At 40.0% G+C, this 15,367-nt stretch overlaps 1 protein-coding gene across 1 annotated transcript in view; it reads right to left on the reverse strand.

Moving 5' to 3' along the window:
* Positions 1-1,246: 1,246 nt before the first annotated feature.
* The window catches only part of LOC102217831 (leucine-rich repeat and immunoglobulin-like domain-containing nogo receptor-interacting protein 3), a 39,694-nt gene continuing 25,573 nt past the window's right edge, over positions 1,247-15,367 (reverse strand). Inside the window, exons 2-4 of the mRNA XM_005797164.2 lie at positions 6,127-6,736; positions 5,215-5,958; positions 1,247-5,098 (exon numbers count right to left, since the gene is read on the reverse strand). Of these exons, the coding sequence (XP_005797221.1) occupies positions 4,529-5,098; positions 5,215-5,958; positions 6,127-6,681 (1,869 nt within the window). The 5' untranslated portion in view covers positions 6,682-6,736 and the 3' untranslated portion in view covers positions 1,247-4,528. The remainder of the gene's footprint in view (positions 5,099-5,214; positions 5,959-6,126; positions 6,737-15,367) is intronic.

A 15,367-nucleotide genomic window follows, 5' to 3' on the forward strand; every position in this document is an offset into this window, starting at 1 on the left:
GAAGAATCTTGCATCTGGTCCCATAGAAATGAATACTATTTTCTTTGACTCCCCCTAGTGGTCTGGAGCACTTCCGTTTTCAACACTTTTTGTTTGCTGCATTTCATTCGGGGGTGTTTGCGTCTCTCTTTTTGTTTGCTGCATTTCATTCGGGGGTGTTTGCGTCTCTCTTTTTGTTTGCTGCATTTCATTCGGGGGTGTTTGCGTCTCTCTTTTTATTTGCTGCATTTCATTCGGGGGTGTCTTCTTTTTTGTTTGCATGTTTTCTCTTTTGCTGCGCATTTGCACCTGTCGGCCACCGTAAGATGCTCCAATTCGACGCTAACTAGCGGAAATGGACCTTACCACAGGGGCCGCTTTTCATTGGCTGATGCCCATTCTACGTGGTCACGTGCGTGGCCGTCTCATAAACACACTTAGCTTCCCGTTAGCTAAGTACAGCATAAAGGCAGAACTGATACAACTTCTACACCTTGAAGCCTGTCTGCTACACAGTCTTACATTAGCTAAACAGATCAATATGCAATGTGTCTGTATCTGACATACACTAAAGATTTTATTTGAGCAGAAAAGGCTTTGGACTAAACTGTTACTCGTGTTAGCCACGCTAGCACCAAATACAGCTAGTCAATCAACCATCGCTGTGTTCAGGGAAGCGCTGATTAATAATCGAGAAATAAATATCAAGCCTGGAAACTTGATATCGTTGTTATGAATGTTATGTTTTTAACGTAATCTTTGCTCGTCTTGCGGGGCGCAGGCGGTTGCCACGGTAACAGGTGTGCTTAAACTACAAAGAGAGAGAGATTAAAAAGGTAGCAGTGGTTTTGAGTTGATCACCTGTTCAGGTTATTTTACCTTTGTTTACCTTTGCTGTGGCGCGTTACAGCCGCTGTAGTTTCTAAACGGTGGACTAATTACCTCGTTCTGTTGTGAGTTTACGTCATTCACAACAAACATCAAATAGAACAAATATATTTCATAAAAATTTAACAAACAAATGGCTTCTACCGCAATAATTATGTGAAATTAAATTAATTATATCCCAACTTCAGCAGATTTGCCTTTACCTTTACAGAGCTCTTTGGTTCCTCCTGTCAGTCTGCAGCTTCTCATATTGACGTCATCAAACCAAATGTCAGATCTACCATAACTGACTGACACCTGCTGGCCTCAGGTTTGCAACCAGCTTGTGACTGAGAAACCAGTAACCTCCTCCCAGATGATGACATGAACTTGTTAGTTCCTCTGTCCATTTAGTAGCTGATATATTGTGAAAATCTGGTAGAAATGTTGCACTAATCGAGTCATGTTTACGTAGAAACAACGCGCTGCGAGGCTGTTTGTGAGACTTGGGGTCACGTGGGTCGGTTGTGGGCGGAGCTTGGTAAGGTCCATTGCCTGCACTGTAAACAACCATCCTCCACTGCAAAGAGAGAGAAGTTCACGATTCTCTTTCTGTTTGCTGATTGGCCAGTTCAAATATTCAATATTGGCCGGTTCAAATATTAACCGGAGACAATCTGAGTCAAGGGGAGAGAGCCCAGATTGTGCTAAACATGAGAACTTTTTTTTAAAGCTTGCACTCAGATTTTGATTCAAAAGCCTTTCATGTCTTTTTGTCACTAGAACACAATTTTCAATTGTCAGTGTATTTTTTCTGTTAACCACATTTAAAACCTTTTCTCAAAAAATATTCTGTCTTTTACTTAGGCAATTTGGATGCCATTTAACAAGCGAATCCTAGCAATACTATTCGACTTGGTTGCATCTATTAATTATTTACTGATCAAGTTTGATGGTTGTTGCAAAGAAAGTCACAGCAGTAGCATACACATGTTTGAAGCCAATATTACATCTATTGAAAGTGGCAAAAGTAAGGCACCATAGAAGATACGTAAATTATCCACCCATGAGACAAATGACCATTACTGCTAACTGGTAAAATAGGAGTGAAGTTAACTGCCTGTGGCAACTGTCACAGACACCTGAGCTCATTATCTTTGGTGCCTTTAATTTGTATTGGTTCAAGTTGAAAAAGTCCTAATGTTGTGACTAAGTTGAAGGGCCCCATCCATCCACTTGAGTTCAAGTCTGATATAAAAGGGAAACGGACTGGAATAAACTGCTCATTTACACTTAGAACATTTCTGTGTTTCATTAACCCAGTTGAAAATATTGAGAAATAGTTTGTTTTGGGCTTGTGATGTTAACAGCATTTAGTCTGTTAAACTAAAGGAAATGTTCCTGGTTTTCTGACTGATTATGTATGACACCATTCTGAGCTTTTAATTTTGGCATCTGTGGCTATAATCAAATCAGGACTAGCAAATCCCACCGGTTTTCAGATCTTCACCTAGAATGTGCTCAACTCAGGTGGTTTAATTTCTGATGAACATGGAATATAGCGTTAATGGTGATTGCATGAGATTGAACGATACGTATTAATGTATTTTGTTCAGTTTGAAAGAAAGTTCAGTGTTCACTGAGCTTTTCACCCGAACAAAACAATTTTGCTTGTTAAAAATAATGAACAATATAAACTTTATGGTTTACTTCCTGGGTGTTGGACTCCAGACCATCAGTACAGACATTCTGCAACTTTTGGATGTCTTCCTGGACCAACGCTCCTGAATTAAATGGCTGAATTGATGCAGTCAAGTTCTACAACATTTTACTATTGGCATAATTATTTGACTCAAATGTGTTGAAGCATAGACACATCTAAAACTTGCAAACAGACCCTTAGTGTCTTGAGTTTAACACCTCTTGCTCAGGTTATCAGAACTACAGTTTTTTTTTTTTTTGCCATCAACAAAAACCATCAGTTTATATTAAGTCAAGTTTCTGACTTGCTCCATTTAGTTCACATTATGAGGTGTTGAGAACAGAATAACGTCTCATGGTGGATGAGGTGCTTTAACACAGTGAACATTCAGAAGCTCACAGACAACAACAACTGAACAGAATAAAAATAAGGGACAAACAAATATGCAACGTAACACTTAAAAAAAAACAACATAACAAAACCTTTTTGTTATTTTTTTGCCATTAAGACCACAGTACTACTCTCCACTATACGATGCACATGGTGTGGGTAGGGTGAACACAACTTCATTTACATTTTAATCCTCAGTCTCCAGCCAGGGACCCCTCCCAAAGGAGGACCCAGTGGGGGTGTGTGGGGGTGGGGTGTGAGGGGGGGATGCACTGGGCTAGGGGGGCAGAGACATTCATGCACCGATCGTTTCAGAGACAGAAAGAGAAGTCAGCATCACAATTATAGACTTGTGTTGTGCTTGTGTGTGCCATGTTGGGTTTGTTTGCTCTTGTGCAACTATGACTGTTGCTCCTTTGTGTTTGTTTGTGTTATTCTGTGGAACGTACTGCAAACCCAGTGACACCGGATAGTCTTGTGAACACCAGGACAGCTTGTAAAATGGCAGTAGTGATAATTATATGACTAAATCATGCACACTCTATATAAAAATTCAACCTACACAAATTATGGCTTTGTTTCTTCAGCCACAAATTTCCAGTATTGGCTATATGGCTATACATACAGTATTGCTGGAATGTTACAATTAGCAAATAAATGTGTTCAATGAAATCTTTTTCTGTTGGTTTGTTACTTCGCTCTTCCTGAGAAAAGGTGCAATATGTTATCTACTGTGTGTCATCCCCAATTTGGAGAAGTGTTTGTCTTGTGAAACTACGTGTCCTGTCTCTGCCTCTGAATATGACCCAACTCTCCAGGCTGCTCCCCCCGGGCAGCACCGGGAAGGTTATGTGGCCACCAATGCAGCAGAGACCAGGGTTCAGGGGTTTGTGTAGAGGAGCGAAACACGGGTCAAAAAGACTTATGTATTCTCGCTCGTACTACTCAGTATACCCTCTGTTCCTGTCAACCTGGACCATTTGCTCTCTCTTGCATTGGTTTATTTGGTTCCTGTGGTGGCCTGTGTTTGGTGTTCATAATTTAATTGTCTGAGTCACAGGCAACCACAGCACCTCTTGACCGGTACACTCGTCCCAAACTCACACAGCTCATGTTTGGGCAGAATCTCACAAAGAAGTGAAGATCAAATGAACGCTTAAATCGATGGCCTCCATGACATTCTTTACCAATTACTAACTTTTTCTTTTTATTTGTTGAAATAACCAAGACAGTGCTGTTCATGTTGCAAATATAACTAATCATTGATGTCTATTTCACACCATTACTGTCAAGCATAACTGATCAATTAAACTCTACTGCTATTATGTACAGTAGCATTCAACACCACAATCTAAAGAAAACCATTGCAAAGTGGAGACATCAAAATAATAAAAATTTCAAGCATAAGTCAAGTTAAATTACAATTCTAGTTTTGAGGTGGGCACCCAATTTGGAGCAGAGCAATAGAGACTAGCTAATATTGTGCTCTCAAACTTCTTTGTGAGTTAGTGGCTGTGTGTGTTTGCGTGTGTCAAACACGTCTTTGGGACGTGCTCATGCCTCCCCTGAGGGACCCCTGGCTGCGTTGTTTCATATCATTTTCATGTTAAACTTCCTGGTCCCTCCTGTAGAGCTCCCTGTGGTGGGTTCAGATTTCCGGAACGAGTACTCCACTGTGAAGTTGTTCCTGCGCTGGCCGCGTCCACGGCTCCACACAAATAACAACAGGAAGCAGAAGAGAACAACTCCGAGAAACGTGATGCAACCCATGGCTGTTGAGACCAAAATGGTGGTCAGGTCCAAGGTGAACTTGAGGAAAACCCGTGTGCTGTTTAGATTTGTGTCGTTGAAGTACTCCCCGCTGTACAGAGAGCGGTTAAGAAAGAAGGCAGAGGCAGAGTCTAGTGGCTGGCCTCTTACTGTGAGAGTGGCAAAGTAGGTGTCATTGCCTCCAGCATTTGTGGCAATGCAGATGTACGTCCCGCTGTCAGTGAGCTGAGCGTAGCGGATCTCCAGAGTACCACTAGGGAGAACAGTGATGCGACCTGAACTCTTTGCTGTGATTCGTCTACGCTGTGGTGAGATCCAGATGATGGCAGGTGTAGGATCTCCGTCAGCTCGACATACAAAGCTCACTGGCTGGCCTTCCCGAGCAACCACCTAGGAAAGATGATGGAGCACACGATTGACTATACATAGAAAATTCAGCATATGCAGTATGAAACATTAACATCTCACAAACATTAGAGAACATTTTAGCTTCTTCAAAAGATTACCTGTTGCATCTTACGGTTGCGGATCTTAGGTTTCTGGCATGTAAAGTGATCGAAGAGGGCAGAGTCAGAGAAGGCGCTGAGGCTGACTCCTTGCACCTCCACCGGGCCTGCACACACTGGCACTCTGCCGTCAAAGTTGAGGGTCTTGCGTCTTTGCAGGATCCACAACAGACGGCAGTCACACAACAAGGGATTCCCGTCCACTCTGAGGGTCTCCAGACTGTTAACAGAGTGGAAGGACCCCTCTTCCAGAGTCTGCAGGTCGTTGGAGGAGAAGTTGAGTACTCGAATCTGTCTGAGACCTCCAAGGGCATGAGACTCCACTGTCAGCAACCCAGTGCTTACCATGATGAGCTCCTTTAGCCTCAGCAAGTCCTTGAAGGCCCAAGGCTCTAGTGTGGTGATGGGATTGTAGGACAAGTTGAGATGGGTGAGGTGCACCAGGTTCTTGAATGAATTTGAAGGGACAGTGGTGATGTTGGTGTTGGTGATGAAGAGCCAGTGAAGATCAAGGCCCTGAAAACTAAGTGGAGAGATATACTCAAGGTATGGCCAGTGATCGATATCCAGACCCCGCAAATTAGACAACTTGCGAAAGTTTTGATCCTCCAGGGCAGTGATGCTAAGGTGCCGAAGGCGAAGAGTGACCAGGCTGTGGAGGTAGGACAGCGTCTGGCCAGAGATGGAAGTGAGGTTACAACGCTCTATTGTGAGATCTTCTAGTCCCAGAAGTCCAGAGAATGCCTGTGGTGAGAAACATTGGGTTAGAGAATAATCATTTCAAAACATACACAAAGACAAGAATGTTTTTTTTGTACATAGGATAGTAGGAGAGCAAAACAAAAAAAAAAACAGAAAGGAGGCACTCAAGCAAATTTGTTAGCATTTTGTTGCACTGTCAGGAAAGCTTACCTTGTGGGAAATATAAACCAGATCATTGTCTCCAACTTCCAGCTGTTTAAGATTCCTCATATCTTGGAAGGTGTAGTCCAATAAAATCACCATCTTATTCTCACTTAGATCCAGGCTGGTGAGATTACCTAGCTTGGCAAATGCCCCCATAGGTACTAACTTCAGCTGATTCCCCCTTAACTTTAGGACTTTAAGATTCTGAAGAGCGGCAAAGGCATTTGGCTCTAATGTGGCGATGAGGTTTTCACTAAGGTCCACTTCCTCCAGCCGGGGGTACGGTGCCAGATCACCGGACTGTACCCAACGGAGCCGGTTCTTGCTGAGGTCCAAGACCCGTGTCTCAGTTGGAATGCCTTCTGGGACGTTTGTGAGCCGCCGCCGCTGACATGACACAGACCTCAGCTGAGCTGAACACTCGCATCGTGGAGGACAGGCCTTACTGCTCTCTGGCAAAGTCAAAGCTATGACAGAGACCAGCGAGGAAGCCAGAACCCATTTCCACACCCTCGGCCATGGCACTAAGGCACGACCACCAGGACCCGGAGAGTCAGTCATGGCGCTGGTCCTCTGACTCCTCGCCTGATACAGGCAGGGTCAGTGCACCAGACACCTGCAATACAGAAGAGAGACAGAAAAGTAGGGAAAATGTGTGAGAAGAAATCCATCAAGGGTAATTGTAAAAGAAAGACAAAGTAATGCACTACAGTGCCATAAAATAGTGCTTCAGCATTTTGGCTTGTGGTCACGTTACAAACACAAACATAAATGTTTTTTACTGCAACATTCTGTGACGTAGAGCACAAAGTAGTGCCTAATTGTGAAGTGAAAGAAAAAGATACATATGTTTTTCCATTTTGTTAATGTAAAAATGTGAATACTGTGGAAAAAAACATATATCCACACGGGGTGTTAATAATCTACTTTACAAGTAGAGCTACGAGCCACATAATGACCCAACAGTAAACTACATCCAGTGAGATCCCATCATAGTTACACTGATAGCTCTAGGATGTTTAAAATAATTTGTTTTTTCACTAATTTATCAGCGGTTCCTGCTTGGAAACTGGGACGCTGAGAGCCATGTGAGAGGGAGATTGTTGCTCCAGCTGAAATCGTGTGTCTTGGATCTACTCTGTCTTCCTTTCAGCACTGAGACCGTCTGCTCCATTTTTGACAAACACAATGCATTTATTATCACCCCACATATGCACATGATGAGATTCTCAACAGGCAAGTTGCACCTTCAAGCTCTGCACGCCAGCACTTTGAAATGAGGGGAGAAAGACATCAGTGTAAAATCATATAACGTGTTTGATAAGGCTGATGGATGGTTGCGTAGGTTTGGCAGTTTGCTGGCTAAGAATTAAATCATTTTAGTCCTCCCAGCACAAAGATAAGATGAATCACTTGTCCTCTAACACTCTTTTAGGCAACCGTTAATTACTCCCACTTACTGTTTTCAACATGGAAACTGTCAAAGAGCACCTGGCATCGGATCTTCAACATATCTCAGTTAGGCGTGCTAAGGCATAAGTACAGCGTGAAGGAGAAAAACCTGTTTCCTTCCAAACACAAACTGTCCTCCTGCAGGGCTACACATTAAACTCTCAACGATTAGCTTGTTAATTTATTTTTCAGAGAGGAAATGAGAAGGAATATTTCATCATAATGAATTAAGATCATGTGTAAAATGCTCTCTGATGCTGGCTTTTGAGGGAGAAAGAGCCAAGCAATGAATAATACATAGGTTAGTTTGTGCTGAATGGGCAGCGTCCAAGGGATAAGTCAGGCAGTTAAAAGAAGCAAAAGTTGCTAGCTTCTCCAGACACTGCAGGCTTTGCTTTGAGTTCCTTCTTCCCCCACATTAGCTACAGAAGAAAAGCTTATTGAATGCCTAATTATATCAAACTGGTTCATAGTGGTGGCATTAATGGCATCAATGTAGATAAAACAAGACTTAAACCAAATTTACGCAATGCCATATAAATTGTGTGTACGTGTGCACATTTCTCTCATATTTTTCATACTTGCTCACACAAAAATCTGGTCTCTGTGTGACAGGATAAGTCCCTCTGTTTTTTTTTTTAGAGGCCACTGAAAGAACCGCTTTCTTTTCACATCCCTATTCTGGAGAATCTGATAGAAATCTGGCACAAGCTTTTCTTTCATTTGGAGACAAAACTCAGACACAGCGAATCCTCTGTGCAGACTTGCACAAACTGACCCACTTCTCATCTGCAACTCAGGCTTGTGCTGTCAGTCGGCTGCAACTCACCATGACCACAACAACTAAGCAGCGAACCTCTTTGTCTCAGTGGGACGGGGCTCAGGAGACAAACAGACAGATCTGAAAAACTAACAACTGTGTACAAACAAAAGAGAAACTGAAAAGAAATAGGGCAAGTGTTTCACTGGTCACCGGCGTTAAGATATCAAGGCTTTAACAAGTTATGACTTTGAAGTTGCAGATGTTTTTTTGTTCTATTGTTCCCCCAGTTTAAAGTCCTTTAAATGAGTCAGTCAGCTTGTTATAGTCATCGTTGTTCAAAGAGTAGAAAGGCGAAGTGAGTGTTTGATCTGAACCCTTGTCTGTGTTCAGATTAAAATGACAATTAATGTTTTGAATAACATTAATATCACTGTACTAAATAATATGTTAGATTATTTAAGCAACTATTTGACTTCTTTGTGCAATGTCTTGAGACATTTGATGTAAAATGGCTGAATATAAATAAACTGAATTTAATCTCTAAGAATAATTATTGCATTTCTATTTCAAATAAAATCACTTTAATCATCTAAACACTGTTCAGTTTAATTAATATAGCCTAAGTTATTTTTGTATATATATATAGCATCAATCCACAACAACTGTCATGTAAAGGTAAGCATGAATCCAATGTACTTCAATTTCATGGATTCAAATTAAGTTATATACTGTATATTCAGGATGGGAATAGTTGTTTCCATGTTTATATATTTTATTATTTTTAGTCATTTGAATTGTAACTGTTCTTGTGCTATCACAGTTTTTTTGCACGTTTTTACTTTTATGTATCATTGTATTAATTAAATAACAGGTCTTTTTAAGTAACACAGGAGGTGTTGCTTTGCTGAAGGGGATGGAGTTGCCAGTTTGCAAAGAAAGTATATTTTTGATGTTGCTAAATATTACCAACAGTCTTGACTATAAATCAGGGTGGATGTTTCCTATGTTTTAGTTTTCGGTTTTGTTAGTAGATGTTAGATTTTGTGTTCATCTCTTGTGTTTGTCTGGCTTCCATTATCTCGAACACTGATTGCTTTATACTGCTAAAGGTTTCCATTTAATTTTCTGTCTCAGTATCATTTTGTTTCTGCCTTTCACTTGACTCACATTGATCAGTGAGTGAACCTGCCACGCATTTATCATTATCTGTTGTTTGTTCAGATTTTTTTTTTTTTTTTTGTTATTTACCCTGGAGTTCTTTGAGGTGCATTTCTAGTTTGTTTCTGTTTGTCCTAATGCAACAAGAGTCCTGCAATGACATCCTGCTTGCCAGCTGCCTTCTTGAATTTGCATCTCTTTCCTCCCATCCACTTTAATGCCTTCATCATGCCTTATTTGTTGTGGGGCTGAGTAGGCTCGAGACACAAATAGTGGCTAAGCAGTTATCTTGAAATATTTGCGAGTAAAATTAAATGTACTTGCTCTCACCGGCTTGGAGGAAATTCAGTAATTTAAATGATTCATTCAACAGGAGCAGGTAGAGACTATTTCAAAAGTCAAAGGGGGGAAAATGGAATATACTCACACGTCACTCAAAGATCTTAAAGATTTCATTTCACTTTTGTGGTCAACTTACAAAATCTTTGTTATCAGCTTTGTTATCAGTAGAGTGTGTTAGTGGACTTGATATGCCACTTTTTTGAAAATAAAGATGTGGAAAATCGTTTTGCACATTCCCATTGGTGTCTGTTCAATGCAGTTGAACTCAAAAATACTTGAGTCATTTCATTTTTTTTAATCCCCACTTTTTTTTTTGCTAGTTTCAAGTGTCAGTTCAAAGAGTTAACAACTGATAGAAAAGACAGATTGTTCTCAAAAACAGAGAAAAACTATCAGTTTAAGAAATTTTTTTCCGCAAAGTAAACCATTAGGGAAAATAAAAAGTGATGGTGTCACCGGTAGCTGCAAACTGAATAGTATTTGTGCATTTATTTTAATGTTCCACATGTTAATATGGGTTTTAAATGGTGTGTTATTACCATGGGCTCATTTTTGTGTTTATTTCCCCCCTTTTTTGAATTGCTACGATTGTAATTTATCATCCATCATGCATTGAAAAAACAAAAAAACAAAACCAAACAGAACAGAAACCTACCAAGGTCTACCATCCAGAGTGGGTGCTAGAAAAAAAAATCAATAGCACAGACTGTTGGGATAAAACATGACAAATATTGCTTTAATGTGTGAATCATTCACAACCTTGCATGAAGACCTCTCAAACAGCTTAATCAACAAATTAACATGCTGTGACAGCTCTGGTTTAAGGTTACCATGAGCATATTCTCTGTTGTTTTGCTAATTTTCAGCTTGTAAAATTATTGCTACAAGCCTGGTGCAAACACTTCCTGACCAGTGAGCATCACTGCAGTATTTAAACATTCTAAATACAGTTTTACTGACCCGTTTTACGCTAGATATGAAACTAAATCCTTCTTTTTAACTGCAGCTAAAGATGGCCCAGTGACATGCACAGCATTACATTGCGATGGGATAATCAATTTTGCACACTTTGCTTTTCAGAGACTTTAATCTAACAACCAATCTGAGTATAAAAGGTTTGTGTGTGCGTGTGTGGGGGCATGGGTGCGGGCGGGTGGGGGTGTGTGTGTGTTTGTGCGCATACACCCTCTTTGCTCTTTGGCCATTTGATGGATGCAACCTGTCTTCACACTCCACCCCCCCTGACAGTCATCCTACGGGTCAGCAGCAGAGCCACGGCATGAATCAGTGAGCTGACATTGTCAAGGCAGACAACGTCCTCAGTGCTTGACTCAAGAACAGGAAGTGATCCTGAACCTTCCTTTTTGCTTCCACACACACATATACACAAACTACTCCAAACACACAGAGCTGGGGGCGTCAGTGCATCATCTACTGAACAGACGCATAAAAAGATACACATTTACTCTTGTTCTCCAAACAAATAGTGACGTTTTTCTCCTATTTATCACACTATGTAGATTCTTGGTTTCTTTAAGAGTAAAACCTGTAATATTTTCATCTTCTGTTCTCATCACTTACCTTCCTTTCAAGTGACTATTTTGCAGGATTCTGGAACAGTCTTGTGTTTTTTATCATTTCAATTAGGTTTTAAACAAGACCTTCTTTCTGAGTGGTCTCTCAGAGTATTAAATGATCTTTTGTTGACTGACTGCAGAATCTACTGTCACTGTTTAGCTATCTTCTGTCTGCCTTTTACACCCAAAAATATAAAAAAATATTCAGCATATTTCATGAAATCCCTCAGAGCTCTGTTTTAAGAAGAATACTCTACCTGCTTCATGTTCGTCAACTGGGACTGATTGAAAATAAGTTTTATTTTTCAAAAATCTTCACGCAAAAGATAACCAGCTGGAATGATCATTTTTATTCTTTTCATAAATTATTCTTTGATAATTACCTTCAAACTAAACAATGCACAATATTTGGTCATTGCACATGGCAGCATGATGTTGCAAAATAGTCAAATGACCATCTTACTATATTTTAATCATTTAATTGGAAAGTACTTTCTAAACTTATCAGTGAAAATGCAATAAAAAAACATATTCTCATCCATCTTCAAAGCATTAACCTTTCATCTCTGGTCCTGCACCTGAGCAATAGACACACTAGAAACCTTCTTATCTGTGCTACAAGCTGCAAATTACCATGGGCCAGATGTTAAAGCTTCATCAGGGGCAAATCTAACAGCCATCCAGACAGAGATGAAGGCACAGTCTGCCATGAGTCAGCTGTGCAGGAGGAAAGCATAAGAAATGTAAGGGAAATCAGCCCAAAATCTAAAAATAACTCAATTTTAGTTAGCTGACCTAATGAGCAGATGTGTGCAGTAAGATTCCTGCCACTCCTTGTATACATCAGCAGCCTGCACAGGTGAAAACACTGACAGATGTTTTGCACAACAGCTGTTTCACCTGCTACCTCACCTGGATTAAAACATCCCATTGTTCAGAATGCACTATATGTCAGTCAAATAGTTGGAGAGCATTATATTTGGCCAACAAAGCAACTAAATACCTTTTTTCTGTTGGAACCACTTCCTGAGTTTTATCTGTCTGTCTTTGGCAGTCTCATACAAATGCTGTGTGATTCACACAGAGGCATAAGCGCAATATAAAGCTCTCCTGAAATCACGGACAGTTTTAAGCAGCCAACCAGTCAGCAGGTTATTACAGAATGCTTTACATTATTGCAAACCTGACAGGTTTTAACATTTCACAGAAAAGCTGACAGCTTGTACTTTCCATTGCTAAGTAGCTGTAAGTCCTATATTGAATATGTGCTTAGTCACTGCCTTTAAGCTCAAGTCAAGTGTGGAATATGGCTTAGCAGCACTATGGAGGTGCAAGGCAGGATGAAATGGACAAACATCTGTATTAAAAAACAAGGAGCAGATCTAAACCAGATATTTTCATACATTGTATAAAACCCCACAATGTTTTATCTTTCTGTTTGGCTTTAAATCAAAAGAAAGACTTTGTGTTTTAGATGTGTTGGGATTATCGAAGTCATTTCTACTTGCTAGAAGCCAGTCATTTTTTTCCCTTTGTATGCAGACAACTGTGTCTTTAAATAAATTGGGGAAGGCCAAATGAGGATGTCATGACTTTGTAAGCTTTTGATATAATAAATTACCTGACAGCATTTCAAATATACAGAGGCAAGTATAAACACTAAGGAAACATAAACCTATCTGACATGTTCTCCTAAATTACAATGTTTTGGTGCAAAATTTGTGAATCAACCCCGAGAACAACAGCACAAGATCTTGTGGTGTGAGTGTGTCATTATCCACAGTGAGTCCCAACACGGGCAAGTAAGAGGCCACTTCTATAAAATCAGAATAAAAAATTTAATCACAATGCAACCCTCATAAAACCAGATGGCATCACAGGATCATAAGGAAAAACGATTATTTGGAAACACTAAAACAACATCTCAAGATATGAGCTGAGAAGTTAAAACTTGGGAAAGAATGATGAATGGTTTGATATAACCTTAGTTACATCAAATTAGACACAAACTTTCTGAAAAACAACAAAGCCAATGCTTTTGGGTTTGTCTGTGTTCACCTCAATTCACTTACTGTGGCATGGCAGCTAAAATTCAGTCTTCAAGACTGAAGAAAACTCACCAAACACACATGGCCTGCCTTTAAAACCTTATTTGCTTTCATGGTGGAAGCCACTGCAGCAAACTCATGTGACAGACTACAACTGATGTGACCCTTATTTCAGTGGGTTGCATTTAGTGATGAGATGCTTTTCACAGAGAGAAGATGCCCATGTTGAAATCCTACTGTAGCAGCTCAGTCTTCCTAGTGTAAGTAATCTGAGTCACTGAAGCAGTAAGAGCAAAATGATTAAGACTGACATGCTGCTTTGTTTGACCTTCAGCTGATAGGAGCCAAAAAAAAAAAAAACCCACAAACCTTTTTCTTGAATACGGCAGTAATGTTCTACTGACAGCATAAGGCCAAATTTAAAGTCAAGCTGTGACTGCTGCAGGGAACAGCTTGTTTATTTTCAGGAATTTTTCAGAAAAAGTTTGAATAGTGTGTTGGGTATTTTAACCTGTTCATATAAAGAACCACACAGCTCGTCTCCATTCTTTCCAAAGGGGGAAAGTCTCAGTGGTGCCTCAGGACAACTCCAACTTGTTCCCCTGCAGCAGCCTGGTTTCATTGAAAGCGAGGTGGGGGTCGGTCATAAAACAGAAACTTAAAGATAAGGAGTAGAGGTGTCTCTCTGAACCAGCTGAAACCGGTTTCTCCAAGAACAGCTTGGTCCACCTTGTCTCCAGCTTAGAGTAGAGAGACAAACTTATTCATGAGAAAACTATTTGCAAAACTCTGACAAGTGTCCACAGAAAAAGCAAAATAATTAATAGGGAATTCATAACTTGGGATTAAACAGTCAACCGAGCAGTTTCCAATAATATGACAAATGTTAAAAGGATGATCTTCAATTTCAGTTCAATATAAGAGGAGTTTTACACAAAATAAAGGACTTATTTTAGCAGTGGTGGAAGCCCAATGTGATGTTGGACTCCTGTTGTAGTGCCCTGTAGCTGTACTTGATGAGCTTTTTCTAGTTTTGTCTTATTACAACCACAAACTGCAACATGTTTTAATAATATTTGATGTGAAATAGCAAAATAAAATAAAAAATTGGGAAATGGGTTTGTCTTTAGTTCCCTACCTTTATGTCTCAGTACTTTGCAGAACAACATTTCACAGCAAATGAAACTGTCTTTTCACTGTATGGACCCCCATTTTTTTTTTTTCAGATTCTTCTTGACAAAATAACTCAAGTTCTGTCAGACTGGATCGAGACTGTCTAGGCCGGGGCATCGTTTTTCAAGAGTTGCACCCGTAATACAAATTAAGTTAATGTGAACTGTATTTACAGAACAAAGGAAAAGTTAAAAGGCAAATGATACTATTTAGTGTCACACATGCTTTCATCTCGCATGTTTGGCTTCAGGGAAACGTAAAACAGGAAGTTAAATTAGAAGGGGGCTTAAGAGGATTGGTCAAAATTGCAAATATTGATCAGGAAAGAAGGAAATACAGAAAACATTAAGGTGATTGGTCAAATTTAAGGAAAAGTTGTGATTGCCACATCACAATACTACACATGTTTTGTGCAAGCCTCAACTTACTAGAGCACATTCTTCCATGTTTGTTGTGTTGCCTACATGGCTTATGGCAAACCACAACATAAAGGTCTTTATCTTGTTCCTACATAAAGACCTTGCAGTATTTCTGCAGTGCACCACTAATTGATCAAATGAGCAAGATAACAGGTGCTTCTAAAAACTGTAAAATTACTAATAAATCTATTAATGAAGTTTATTCAGACAAAATTAAAATTTTTGGCATGCCTATATATGGCCTCTAAGTCGCCTGGGGGTTGAGCGCTTCCTGTCTGTCAATACTAGTGACATTGTTGCTCCCGCACATGGTCA

Source organism: Xiphophorus maculatus, chromosome 6, assembly GCF_002775205.1.
Source record: "Xiphophorus maculatus strain JP 163 A chromosome 6, X_maculatus-5.0-male, whole genome shotgun sequence".
NCBI lineage: Eukaryota > Metazoa > Chordata > Actinopteri > Cyprinodontiformes > Poeciliidae > Xiphophorus > Xiphophorus maculatus.